The sequence below is a fragment of the Impatiens glandulifera genome, chromosome 4 (assembly GCF_907164915.1).
Source record: "Impatiens glandulifera chromosome 4, dImpGla2.1, whole genome shotgun sequence".
In the NCBI taxonomy this organism is placed as follows: Eukaryota; Viridiplantae; Streptophyta; class Magnoliopsida; order Ericales; family Balsaminaceae; genus Impatiens; species Impatiens glandulifera.
The window spans coordinates 56,532,140-56,547,137 of NC_061865.1; the positions used below are offsets into that span (position 1 = coordinate 56,532,140).

At 28.2% G+C, this 14,998-nt stretch overlaps 2 protein-coding genes across 2 annotated transcripts; one reads left to right on the plus strand and one right to left on the minus strand.

Moving 5' to 3' along the window:
* Nucleotides 1–2,143: 2,143 nt before the first annotated feature.
* LOC124934200 (glycosyltransferase BC10-like) lies at nucleotides 2,144–4,889 on the minus strand. The gene is made up of 11 exons (XM_047474692.1): nucleotides 4,592–4,889; nucleotides 3,871–4,353; nucleotides 3,703–3,801; nucleotides 3,532–3,632; nucleotides 3,377–3,448; nucleotides 3,210–3,300; nucleotides 3,040–3,120; nucleotides 2,897–2,956; nucleotides 2,706–2,828; nucleotides 2,581–2,619; nucleotides 2,144–2,511 (listed from the first exon to the last, which is right to left on the minus strand). The coding sequence occupies exons 2-11, from the start codon at nucleotides 4,249–4,251 to the stop codon at nucleotides 2,380–2,382; spliced, it is 1,179 nt and encodes a 392-aa protein (XP_047330648.1). The 5' UTR covers nucleotides 4,252–4,353; nucleotides 4,592–4,889; the 3' UTR covers nucleotides 2,144–2,379.
* Nucleotides 4,890–9,454: 4,565 nt separating this feature from the next.
* Nucleotides 9,455–12,850, plus strand: LOC124936450 (protein S-acyltransferase 11-like). The gene is made up of 5 exons (XM_047476948.1): nucleotides 9,455–9,647; nucleotides 10,764–10,838; nucleotides 10,997–11,222; nucleotides 11,428–11,726; nucleotides 12,284–12,850. The coding sequence occupies exons 2-5, from the start codon at nucleotides 10,833–10,835 to the stop codon at nucleotides 12,770–12,772; spliced, it is 1,020 nt and encodes a 339-aa protein (XP_047332904.1). The 5' UTR covers nucleotides 9,455–9,647; nucleotides 10,764–10,832; the 3' UTR covers nucleotides 12,773–12,850.
* Nucleotides 12,851–14,998: the final 2,148 nt, after the last annotated feature.

Consider the following 14,998-nt stretch of genomic DNA (forward strand, 5'->3'; position numbering starts at 1 on the left):
TGTGCTCGTCGTGGAGCTTATCGTCGTGGATTTCGCCGTCGCCGCCGATTGCCGCCGCCCAGCTTAGAGAGAAGGAGGAGAAGAGCGGGAAGAGAGAGAAGAAGAAAAAAAGAAATGAAAAAAATAGGCTGGAATATATTAAATAGTAAGGGTAATCTGGACATTTCACACCTTACCACTTAGCGAAACGCTAAGTCCCTTAGCGTTTCGCTACAAGGGCAATTTCGTCAAAAAAAAATAAAAAGACCACGAGCGCAATTTAATTAGTAATTTACCACCAGCTCAAATAACCTCATCTTTGAGGTTATTTAGTCAAATTTCCCTGTTATCATCCATGGCCACATATATGATATAATTATTCTTTCTTTCAAAAAGTGTGACAGTGAAAATAAAAAAAATAATGTGTAAATTTTTATGAAATTTTTTTAACTTATTATTTTGTTATCTAGTGAAATATGATAATTTTAAATATTTTAAGGATAATGAGGACTCGTTATCCGAGATTTTGTTTCATTTAATAAGACCATTCTATCGAAATGATACAGTAGATTTACATTGGAGCTATATAGTCTTTATGTATCGAGGATCAGATTTAAGTATGATCAGAACTAGAATGGTTCACCAAAATGTTTAATCATTTAGTGAATTGTAGCATTTAAAGAGGATTTTATTCTATATGCAAGAGTTTTCGCAAACAAATCGGATTTATCATAAGATAGATTTTTGATCAATTTTTGGGATGATACTTTATGTATCATAAGCTTTCTTTAATAGATATAGGTAAGAATATCATAATTAATGACATGTTTAATTCTAAAAATTAAATATTAGAGAGAAAGTTTCTCTCATAACAAAAGTAGGACGCAAACAAGTGTCTCCGTCTGATCAAGACGTTATGCGTTGATAAGACAATGATAATTTTCATGTAAAATATTGTTATAATTTGTTCGCTAAGATGATTCCATATGGTTTTTATGGGATGAAGTTTTAGAACTCAAAGATTTAATCTAAAATCTCGTTATTTGATGTGAAAATTTTATAAATGATATGTGAATGAAAAAATGTTACATTACCAAGGGGTAGCTAGAATCTTTTGTAGAGTATGACTAAGATTCATTAGATGATGTCCGAGTCTTTGAATAATTGTTGGAAATTTTGAATTTAGATGATTAATATGATAGACCTACATATTTTTTGGTCAATTATTTAATTTGAGAGAAATCGTTCAACCTTCAATAATCATAGTCGTTCAATTCGTATCATTAATAATGTTATTATTATGACAATTTTTTAGATTTGTTTCTAAAAGCAGTGGAGATGATCGATCAGAGAGTTACTCGTTTTTTTTAAGATTTACGAACTCGATAATATGTTGGATAAACGTGTTTGTATTTTTTTTCATGTTTTTTGATTTTTTATTTTATTTTCTAATTTTATCATTTTTAATATGTATAAATTATTTTTAAAATATGTAATTTTATTTTAAATGTTCCACATATAACCACAGATAACCTTTATCCACCCTGGTAGTATATGTGCAACTATATATATCAATTTTTGTATCTGAATTATTTATTTGGTTATAAATTTATAATTATTTATTTGAAAAAAGCGAATTAAACCAGGCCATTCCCTACACACAAGCTGCCAATGTGGACAACTATTTAAACCCTTTAAGGAAGATGGACAACTATTTAAACCCTTTAAGGAAGATAAAGTTGTATTTGTACCTTTAATTAGTCCTCCTATACATTTGCTATATTTTTTTTTTTTGAAAAGTACACTTTATTGTACAAAATAGTTTGTAAAGATTTTATAATCTAAAATATAAAATAAAGTGTTTTTTCTTTTTCTTTACAGAAATCATTTATTCAGTGTCAAGGACTCACAACAAGAAATTCAACCCTATGAGATATCAGTTAGTACCAATATTATCAAAAAAACCCTATTTTCTATTTCTCTTTGGTGATTTAAATGTTCTTTTGTTGTCTCTTTAGTTATATTTTTTTATATAATTTATAATAAATAATGTCATAATTTGAATATATATACATATATATAGATATTCACCTTTAAAAAAATAAATAAAACTAATTTCACTAAAAAATTATGTAAAATTGTTGGCAAGGTCAAACAATTAGACTTCAACTAACAAAAAAATCCAGTATATTATATTGTCCCCTCCTGGCTCAAACACAAACGATATTCGACAAAGAAAGGAGTCGTGTTTGTGGGCATTGTCAGATCCTCTTCTCATTTAAAAGGAAAACGCTTTACAACATCAAAATGAGTTACACGAATAAAGAACACGAAGTTGCATTTATGCTAGCTAGCCGAGGAGCAGATGAAAGAATCGAAAGTCCAAAGATATCACAAAACTCAGTATTGTAATGTGTAATTGGAGAAAATAGTCAACAAGTTATCGAGAGCATCTGGTAAAAATTTCCTCGCAAACAGGTAACACGGTCTCTGAATTCCGTTCCACATACAAGGTACCCGCTGTGTTTGTTTCTGCACCAAACAAAAATAAATAAATACGAGCCAATGCACGAGTAAAGGTAAGGAAAAATGTATACATACCCTTTCTTCACTTGTAACATGCACACTTACATCAATAGACTGCATATCATAAGAATATATATCTTGTTAAATTAGTAAAAAAAATTATAAAGTAAAGTGATCATGATGAAGAAGAGAAATAATACAGTTAAATTCTGAAGAAGATCATCACTAATATCAAGTGCACTGTATGATTTTGGATGCCATTTTCCTTCAGACCAATCAACATTTGTTACTGACCAGTTTGCAATGCCAGTTGGATCAAGCATCTATACAAAAAAAAGCTTAGAAGTTGCGCCCATCCAAAGTTTTTTTTTTATTGAAATAATGTTCTTACGCTAAAAAACGTGGGTAGGTAATGCTCGTCGGAATAGCAGTTCCGCCCATTCATTCCCGGCTGTAAAAAAATATACCCACGTTATCAAACAAATCCAAAAAAAAAGTTTCGAGGATTTCATGTTGGGTAAAAGAAGAAAGTACCCGGCAGTACTCCTTGAATTTCGTGTAGTATAAACTGTCAGCCATTACAACAATTGCATGCTGTCGCTTCAACGTGAACCACTGCATGAAAGTTAAAAACTCATTGAATTACTCGAAGATGAAACCGTAAACAAAAAGAACAAAAACAAAAAGTCATTGTTTTAGTTTACCTGAGCACCCTTTCGAAAATCCTTTTTCTCGACTTCAGGCAACATGTGTTCAGAATACCTACCACTCCCATGAACACCAGGATCCTCAAAGCTGATATACACGCAAACACAAAAAAAAACATTAGCATATAACAACCGCAACATGAAACACAACAAGTAAACCATACCTGTCGACAAAACTGACATTCGTGTGCATCAGATATCGAAAGACATAATCAAAATCATGCAAAGGCACACAGCTGCAAAACACATACATAAAAAAGGTTTAATCGCTAAAGTTAATCATTTGCGACGAAAATGATCAAAAAAACATTCTGCAAACCTTTCAGACAACAAAACAAAATGTTGGTTATCGCGATCTTTAAGTGCATTTGCTAACAGCCGTTTTTCTGCATTCACCATAGAAATTGTCCCCCAATCTACCTAAAATCAAAACCAATAGAAGCAAATAAGTTTCAATATTTCAAACAACAAACAATGAAAGAATCCACACCTTTTCACTTCGGATCTCCCTATTGATGAAATAACGGCTAAAATGTAATGTTTTCTCCTTCGAAGCATGAATATAGACCGAAAATCTCCCCTCATGACCCTGCCATAAACATTGTATTAACAGAATTGCCACAAATTACCCAAAACAAAGAAAGTAAAAAGAACTCACCTGAAAGAATTTATCCCAAAGCTTCTCAAATGGTAAAAGACCAGGAGTCAAGAACATAAAAGCAATTTTAGGGTTCTTCAATTGAAGTGGAGGAGTTCTTAGTATATCCTTTATAACAACATGGGAAGCAAGTTCTTCATCACTGTATTCTCTTACAGAAGGAGGAAGCCAACTAGAAAACCCTTTGCAGCCTTTAGATGAGAATACATAACAGGCTGAAGAATTATGAGATGGATATACATAGGCACAAACAAATAACACAATGAACATTGATATCAACAGAATTATCCATCTCGGTTTCTTTATATGACCGCGATAACGAGTCGTGGGTAATAGCTGCATGTCTTTCATTGTTAATCGCGATCCTTTCGATATCTTCATATCAAACTAAAATTGAAAAAAACTGCTGTCTTCCTTTCTCTGTTTTCTCTACTGTACACTCTGTTGTTTGTATTCAATACGCTATGTTCTTGGAGACTGAAACTGCAAGTAGACAATTTACAGGAAAATTACAATTGGGAAGAACTAACAACTGTAGTGAAAATGAAAAACAAATCTCAATCTGAATTTCAAGTTCTTGGTTTTGGGTTTTGGGTTTGGATAAAACATTTGATAAATCAAAAACCCACAAATTCTTTGATCTTCTAGTAGTTCTAGAGTCGCGATTGAATCAAATATGAATGAAGAAATAGTAAAAAATGAAGGGAATGAGATCCGATACCTGATTGGGCGATTCTAACAAGCTGCAAGAAGATATCTTGGATGAGATTATTCAGAGAATCGAGCGTTTGGTGACGGATCTCGAGATCTGAGTTTTTTTTTTACTGAATGGGGAGAGACGATTATACCTTGGTTTGTAGCTATTATAAGATGATTCGTCGCGTCTTCTCTTGAATTTTGTCTAGGTCAAATCTCTCTCCCCTTTTTGAGAAGATGAGTTGAAAACCTTAAAGAATGACCAGAGCTCTCTTTCTCTCTCTAATGAGTCGTTTAATTTTCAGTTTGGGTTGATTCGTTCCAAACGAGGAACATCATCTTAGCCGGCGACTTCTAAATTCTAATTGTTGAATTCATTTGAATTTTTTTACATTCCATAATTCTTATTATTATTTTTCAATAAATAATAAAATTACACTTAATTTCATAAAAAATTTAACCAGATACCCTAATAAGGATATTATTTTGAGAAATGACCTACTCGATAAAGTTTACACCCTTTTGTGTTGCGTGAACATGACGAGAAGAGATGACATGATAATGTTTGTAAAAATGATCTCGCGTGACGCGGAGGGATGTTTCGCGTTAATTATCAGACCATCTATTCGCATCATGAACATCATAAATCGCATGACGCAAAAAGATATTTTCGTCTTTAGACAAATCGAAAAAATTTATTTTTATAATTTTTATTGGTCTTGATCATTATAGTTAATAAAATGAGAAATCAAATGGATAAGAAGAGATAAATAAATAATATTTAATTATATTAAATTATTTAAATAATTCCAAACAATTCAGTATTAATATTTTTTAAATAACTTTGCATAATTTAAAAGGTTGTGATTACAGTAATTTGAAGAAAACAGTTAATAAAAAGAGGAAAAAGTATTAATATATATAATAAAATAATAATTTAAAATATAAAATATTTTAATATTTTAATTAATAAATTGTAATATGTAATTAATGAGAAGGTAAATTATGTTTAATTAATTTAAAATTATTAACCTAATGCAAGTCAGTTCATTAAAAAACAAATATATTTTTCATAATTAATATCTTAATTATGATCTCATTAAAAAATCATTAAAATTAATATTTTATTCTATATATTTATTTACTATTCAAATTATAATGTCGGTTTCATTTAGTATAAAATTTATTTATAATTTTTTTAATCCAAAATCATTCTATGTAAAAAGTTAATAGGATTCCCTCAATTAGGAGATTTTTTTAGTGGGTCAATGGATTTAACTAATATTAGTTTAACCTTGTATATATTTAATATTTTTTATTAGATTATATTTGTCAATGGTAGAGTTTATAATTTATATATATATATTTAAAATATGATGCTTAATTTTTAAATTATTCGAATTGTTATGTCGAGAACTATGGAATTTGGATATATATTGTGAGAGTAAAATGATACTTGGGTTGGATTGTGGGTTGATCCGCCCATAAGTTTAAAACAGTTAAAAATAAAATTAAAAATGATATAGATATGTTTAAAACTCACGATCAACAAAAACAAGTACAATCATTTAACCAATTAAGTTAATAAGACTTTATAATTTTTACCAAATTTGATGAAACGGATGACGTTTTAACAATATAAATTCAACTTTTTAATCAACTAATATATATATATATATATATATATATATATATATATATATATATATATATAATAATGTTTAATTTTCAAAATGTCCGGATTGTCGGGTCGAGAGTTGTGGTTAATTTAAATATATATACGTGAGGAGTAAATTAAAAATATTATCACAATTTTACCTAATTTTTTCTTCTAATTTTTATATTAATTACTTGTGCAAATGCTACGTACTCGTTTTTATAATGTCTTTAAATTCAACCCTTTTCATTTTTTTTTTCATTATAAGACCCAGAGAAATGATTAGCCACTAGCTTTTCCTAGTATTATGCCTAAATTGGCTTTGAATTATTATTCCTTGTGGTTAATCATTTTTTGTTGTTAATTATTGTAGTTGATAGTTGACTTCTTAATTAGGTCAATGAACTACCTAAGGGTTCAATAGTGAATAGTGGTGTCCTTGTCCCGTTTATTCTATTTCTATTATTTTTATCCTTACAATGCGATCATAAATAATGCAAAATATCCTAGGTCTTCCTCCTAGAACTCACATATATATATTTTTTAAATATAACTTAAGAAGATTTAAACCTAAAAACAACTAAACTACTTACATTAAATATTATATAAAACTATTATTGTTTTCATTATATTCATTAGAGTGATAAGTGAAAAAGGTCGACTTAACAGATGAAAATGTTACGAGTTCGGTTCCTACCAAAAAACCTTTTAAAAGAAAAGAGACATATTCACTGTAAGGTGTTAAACTAGTTCTCCTTATTTTAAAAAATTAATATTTTTAATATAATAAATTAAATAGAAAATAAGAACCATTTTTTTCTTCCAAACTTCATGACCACCTGCCTACAATATTCATAATTGTCTAACCATCATATTTATTATTGTTAAAATTGTTAAATTTATTTTTTAATAAATTAAATAATATAAAAACTAATTAGAATAGTTTAAATGATTGAAAAAAATCTGATTTAATATATAAAAATGTTATAATATATTAGATGAAATTATATTATAATACATATTTTTTTTCAAGATAAAACTAAAAAAATTAAATATTAAATATCATTTCTGGTCAACAATACAAATCAAGAAAATAACTATGCCTCAAATGTTGAATTTGACTTGGTCACTCGTGACATATCAAATTTGACATCATGAACTCGTACAAGAAGTTTCTAACTATTTATATTTTTTCTGTTATTTTATGTACAATTATAATAATTAATAACAACCGAATTCATACCATCTAATTATGTCAGCAATTATGGCAACCCACTCCTTTGAGCATTCTATCTATTAAAAAAAATAATTAAATTTATTATATTTTTAAATATAAATGGTTATAACACATTGGTTCAAGATAAATATTAAAAAAATTATTTGGTTTTGAGTTCAAATTTTATCGAAAATGTCAATTTTTTAAACTAAATCAATGGCAACCAAAAAAATTACTTTATTTTTACCAAAAAATTGACTATTATTAATTGTTCACATTGAATTGCTTTAATTATGTTCATTAACTAATTGGTTATGGAGTACAATGCACTTCTTCTTTTTCCAAAAAATGGCTATTATTAATGTTAAGAATTATTATTTTTAAAGAAAAATTATGAATTAATTATACTATCAACAATTTCACCAAAGTTACAAAATCATATTTTGTTTTAACAGTTTCAAGAGTTGTTAACTTATTATCTACTAAAAATTCATCTTAATAATTTAAGTATCGAATTTCAATTAATTAAATGTTTTGACCACCGAATTTAAAAAAATTGACTGTCCAAATCTTTAGTTCACTTAAAAGAAAAAATAATAGCGATCCAAGAGAATACTACATTTGTGAATAAATGTGAGATAATATTAATAAATAAAGTAAGTTCTCGTGAATTAGTGAGAGAAATAGTATAAGTGATATAATACAAAGAAATGAAGTAACTCTTGTGTACGACTGAGAGAAATAGTGTAAGTAAGAGATACTGTGAAAAGAAAATAAAAAAAAAATTTTGATTAAGTGAGAAAAATAGACTATTGGCTAACATATAGACTAGAGATGATAAAAAATATTTGTTTTAAAATAAATAATAATAATAATAAGGTGGACTATATAGACTATAGATATCTATATAGATAGTAAAAAATATTTGTTTTAAATTTTAAGTTTTAATATTAAAATAAATAAAAATATATATTATATATTATTTGACTCGAAAAAACTCGACAAGTCATAGAACAACTCGAACTCGACGCGAATATTAAACGAGTCGGCTCGAGCTCGACTCGAACTCGGTCAAAGTCAAGCTCAAGTCGAGCTTTGACCGAGCGGCTCGCGAGCAACTTGACTCATTTGCAGCCTTAAACTCACAAAGAGGTTGAACCGATAACTCACTTACTTGTGCATCGATGGATGACTAGTATTTGAAGTCTTTTTTGAAGTATTATTATTATTTATTGGGTGAGGTCCGAGTCTTTATTAGTTGTTGAGAAGTTTGGATTGATGCGGAAGATATGATAGACTTGCATATTTGTGTTACTATCCCAATTATTTTTTGGTGAACTATTTAGTTGCAGAGAAATCGTCGAACTTTCAATGATCATAGTTGTCCGATACGTATAATTCATAATGTTATTATTATGACGTTTTCTAAGATTTGTTCAAGAAAAACAGTAGAGTCTGTCATTAAGTTAATCGTTTTTATCGAGGATTTTCGAACTCGATAACTTATTGTCGTTTTTTCTTATTTTATATTTTTTTAATGTAATATTTTTTTGTTGTTTTGCTCAAACAATTTTTTTTTTATTTTTTATAAAAAAATAAAACAAGCTATTTAAATTTTTAATTGATTAAATTATTATAATGTTATTTTATTTAAAATTAAATTTTTATAAAATATTTTATTAATAAATGGAAGTGATTTTAAAAATATATACTATAAGAGATTTTACATTTTTAAATAAATATAAAAAACACTGTCTGAATAAATTTGACAACGTAATGTACAGTGCATTATTAACTTTCTTGTTTATTCAGCATGAGAATTTTTTAAATCAAAACATTAAATTATTTTAAATTTTCTTATAATATTCAAACAAGCCTTATCAAGATTTAATTAATTTGATTTTATTTCTTAACAAAAAAAAATGATCTTTATAATTTGAAAACATATTAATTCAAATAGAAAGTTCAGAAATATTTTTCTCATATGAAAATATGAAAAAATGTATTCTAATTCTCTCTCTTTTGACCAAAGTATAGAGAAGGAAAGATGTAACAGATCACCTAGAATAAGCCCTAATTTTCTATCGATTTGACATTGGAAGAAGGCACATTCCAGACAATATTAACGGGTCCTACCGTTGACCGGAGGAAAATCAAAGAAACCCCTGCATCTGCGACAATGAACCTCGATTGGATATTGGGTACGAGGTAAGATGAATAGTAGCGATCATTAGTTTTCATCTTCAATTTCAACAATACCCATCATCAATTGGATTTGGGTGATAAATGTTTTTAACGTTGGATTTGAAAAAATTCATCTCTCTTTAGGTTCTCTAAATGTTAGATAAGATTTGAACTATGGGTTCTTGTTATTCTAATTGGAATGAGAAAAAAGTGAACATTTTTCAACAAAAGAAGGAGCTTTTGTTTGGCTAGTTTATACATTGTTAATTCTTCTTAGTAAATTGAGATATTTCCAGCGTCTTAGAAAAAATTCTTATTGAATTGTGGACTGTATAGGCCTTAGTGGTATCATGTACACAGGTTTATAAATGTTTCCTTCTTACATTATGTTATGATTAGAGCTGGATAATTCAGTTCTTAGTGTGGTCACTTGTCTGGTGAAATGATGATCAAGGGCCTGCAAATTGTTCTATAGTCCTAGAGATTGCAATTAGCTTATACTTTTAAAGTTTCAGATACATGGTTATCTTGTCTTAGTATCATGATGTGATGGTTAATGTGTCAAGGGGTGTGGTTGATCTGTTCTAGTCTAGCGATGATCTTGATCATGATGAACGTGCAAGAGTGTGATGTAATTTGGATTTGAAAAAAATAAGAAAAAAAGATAGAATTCATCTCTATCAATGAGTATCAGAATTTGAATACAGAATCTTGGTGATTTCGCTATGGCTAGTCTCAACTGGAACTAGAAATGTCTGTATAGGTTCGTGCAGGAACACTCCATTAAGCTGCAACTATTGCAGTTGTTCCATATTTGGACTTTAAAGAAATTGAAAATCTGAACATGAAAGAATAGATTTGTACACTTGAAGTGTGTGCAGACATAGAGTACACTATTGCATATATACACTTAGATATAATTTGAAAATTTGGGTGGAGAAAGAAACCTATGTTCCAAATGCCTGTAGGAAAACTTTAGTGTATTCAGTGTATTTGAGATTTAGAAGCTTCTATATGTATATGGAAACTTTTTGTCAGTTGAATGTAGTTAACTTTGTAAAGTTGGAAGCATTTTTAGACACATTTTATAGTTTCTTTTTCATTCAACATGACTTTTTTTTTTTTCTCGTGTTTCAATAGGTAATTGAAGAGTTGCTGCAAAATCTACAGCCTAATGTGTAACTGTCCATACACAAACTTCTGAGAATAATGAAGGTTGGTTTTTATCTTGTTGGTTTTCTAAGAAAAACAAGGTTTTGAATTGTTCGATCATAAAACAGAAAACCCTCCAAAGAAAAACCCTGATCCAAAAAGAATTTCTTTTGTGATCATAAAAAATCTTAATAAACTTTGTTTTGCTTGTTGTTATCTAGGAAGAATTCCACTTGACATCTGTGAATGATGGCCATGAAAAAATATGTTGGGGTTGTGGATCACGCCTCATTTTATCATCAGATGCACCCATTTTCAAATGTGGGTGGTGCGGTTCTATTACCAATCAAAACGAAGTGAAGCTTGAAGATAGTGGCTTTTGGTGGAGGCGTCTGCGAGACCGTGGCTTTGTTTCTTTCCTCATTATATTCATGCTCTTTGTCATATGTATGTTCTATTCTTCCTGCTTAATTTCAAGAACAAAAAGAAGATTAACTTGTTTTTGCCAACATGAATTATTTCATTAGCATGTTTACACATCAGTTGCTCCAAAGACTACCTTTTTAAATCTGCATAGCTAATCTTCTGTCATAATTTATGTTTTTTTTAAAAGGGAGATTCTTTTCATTGATCTATGTCCAAAACCTTGCAGGTTGTGGTTGCTGGACGATTTTCCCTATTGTATTTTCTCTGAGTATGTTCTTCAGAATATTTCACTCGATCGTTATAATAATTTTATCCATAAGTACTATGTCAACATTTTGCTTTGCGGCGTTTAAATGTGCTGGTGCACCACCAAGTATAATGTGGGGCTCATATACACTAGTGGGGAAAGGTGGCCTTGATAACTACACTTTTTGTCATTCCTGTTCTAAGCCAAAGTCACCAAGAACCCATCATTGCAGATCATGCAGAATGTGCATCTTGGACATGGATCATCACTGCCCATTTGTAAGTATTTGATTAATTGTTTCATATTGGAAATCATTTATAGTACCACCCAAGGTAGCTCAAGTGTAAAGAGTTTGTTTTTGAAAGTTTGAGGTCATAATGTGAAAAAGAAATAATTAGTTTAGATTTTAAACCTTACAAAAAAAAGAAAATAATGATCCCACCACGGTAGCCCAATGGTAAGAGTTGACTTAAGAGACCAATATGTCACGAGTTTGATTCCATCTGAAAGCGTTTTGAGCTTAAGCAGGGACCATATATGTGGATGTTGGATGTTATGCTAGTTCTACTTTAATTAAGAAAAATAAAAAAAAAGGAAATAATGATTATATTTCCCTAATTAGTTTAGTTTTCAAACAATTCAATTCTCTCTAGTTTAGTATGTTTGGTATCCATTTGGAAAAATCATTATCATAATATATTCTAGTAATTTTCTGCATTTTTTCCATGACATTTTATTTTAACAATCCATATTATATTAATTGTTGAATATTATATTGTCTCTAGTGCTTGGATTCTACATATCAAGTACTCTCTTTTGTTATTTATTTATGCAGATTGGAAACTGTGTTGGATTTGCAAATCATCGATCCTTCATCGCTTTCCTCATCTTGGCAATTCTAAGTACATTTTATGTTTCGATAATGTCGGCTTATGCAGTATTCTCCATGTTCCCACCTTTGAGCTACACACCAACATTATCTCTTTCTCCATGGCAAGGATTTAGCATTTTGTTTGTGCTGAGAATGATTAAGGAGATTAGTCTTGCCTTTTTAACATCTGCAGTGATGCTATCTACAAGAGGCCTTCTTCTTGCTTACTTGTTTATTTCCAGTGTTTCTATAGAGATTGGATTGAGTGTGCTACTATGGCAACAACTCTGTTACATATATGAGGGAGACACCTATTTGAGCAGTTTAAGGCGGGGAAATCAGGCGAATAGGGAGAAAGATTGTGAAAATATTTTTCAGTTTTTCGGTTGCCCTTATTCCTCGTTTAGGTACTTTCCTAGTTCTTGGAGTTCTAGGAAGAGCCACAGAAAATGAAGCCTTACCCATTTTTGTTTTGGGTTACAGAAATGTTTGAATTTGTAATTCAAGATTTATGTTATTTCTGTTTAACTGCAGTTGATTAAAATGTGAATAAACTATTTTATGACTTTACATTTTAACAGAATCAAATGTGTTGTTTAACTTCATTCTCTTTTATAATAAAATGAAGTTTTTAAAGTTTTCTTTCAAATTGAAAATATTATTTAAAAATTAAAGAAAGAGAGATGAATTTATGATTTTTTTTAAGGCTTTAATAATATAGCATAATATTTATAATTTGTGATAGTTAATCTCTTAGTAACCATTTTTGTCATTTAAATTATCTTACGTGCTAATTAACATTGAGTATTCTTGTGTGAAAACTATAAACACGTAGAATAAATAATTAATTATTATATATTTTTAATTAATTAGATTTTAAACCTTGTGAAAGAGAAATAAATTTCAAACAATTTAATTCTCTCAATTAAATAAGATAATTTAGCCCGTATGTTTGGTATTCATTTGAAAAAATCATTATCAACAATATATTCTAGTAATTTTCTGCATTTTAGTTTTTCATGCTATTTTATTTTAACAACCCATTATATTACTCATTGTCTTGTTCGATATTCATATTATAGGTAAATAATATGCTTGAATTGCCTAGTTGTAAAGTATTTATACCAAAATGTGATTTCCCATTAATAAGAATTAATTGGGAATTTGAAGGAATGTAATTTGATTTTTTTTAGAGAGACACTTATAGTGATAGATTAAAAACAAAATTCTATCTATTTTTAATTGAATTTAGTAGTCAGTGAAGGTCATGATTTTCGATACAATTATGATAAAAAAAAATGCAATAATTAATTAAAAGTTGCACAATATTAATGTTTATAAAATAAAAAATCTAAACTAACAATAAATTCAATTAAGTGAATCTCATTTCATATATTTCTTTTTAGTAAGATAGGAGGAAGGAAATTAGGCAGGATATTTGAAAAGAAATGACTTAATAATCTAATTGATTGAAAAAATAATAATATTTATTTATCTTTTCTCATCACCCTTATTTTTTCAATCCAATTTTCTCTATTTATTACTCTGTCATAATTTTTATACACAAGGTCACAAATATGATTGGATCTATGAACATATATTTCTTTATTTTGAAGATGTGCTAAGCCGGTCAAAACTCAAAAGACCAAGCCCAATGCCAAGTCAAAGCCCAATGATTGTATATTTTTACTATCAAATTAAAAATATTATTAATCCATAAAAATATAAATAAAAAAAATAACTTTATTTCTTTTATTATTGTCTCAACAAATGCTTTTAACTAACCTCTCAAAATAAATTATAAATGAATTAACAATCACAATGACATGTCCAACCAGTTTTATATTGTTTTTTGCAAAATCCTCCTTTACATCCATTGATGCAAAATGCCCAACATTTTCCATTAGTTTTAGGATTGTCATCAACTCCGGGCTTGCAATAACCCATTGAAGGATAGTCGCGACAACATCTAGAAGCTTCAACCTCGTTTCCTGATCATTCAAAATTTAAATAGAACAAAATTAAAAAAAAATAATAATTAAAAATGATAAGACATCCTAAAAGATCTTATTTAATAATTGATCGTACAAAATGAAAACATTAGCCCACCTATACATAGGACTAGGATAAGAGCAAGAAAAAGTGCTAAAAGTTGTGATGACTTCATCTAAATTTATTTCTTCTTGCTAAAATAATTGTTAGATGAAATGAATGGGATTTTCTTTTGTACAAATATTCTAATTTATAGTGAAAATAAATGAGACAAAAGTAATTAAGTATATTAATTAAAGAAATTTATCATATATCTATAACACTTTATATAATAATAAAAATATTTGTATATATCTTTTACTTTTCTATTTTATTTATTTATTTATATTTATAATTAGAAGACCTTTATAATTATTTCATAAATTATTTCATACTTTTATCATATTTTGTCAATTTTTTTTTATAAAAAAAGTATGATAAATAAATTTTTCTATACATTTATTTTAATATATTCTCATTATACATATTTAATATTTTCTCTCTCATAATAAATTTTATATTGTTGAACAATTATTCTAATTTACATAAAAATAAGTGAGACAAAAATAGTGAAGTGTATTAATTAATTTTTTTTTATCATATATCTATAACACTTTATTTGTATATATCTTTTACTTTTCTATTTTT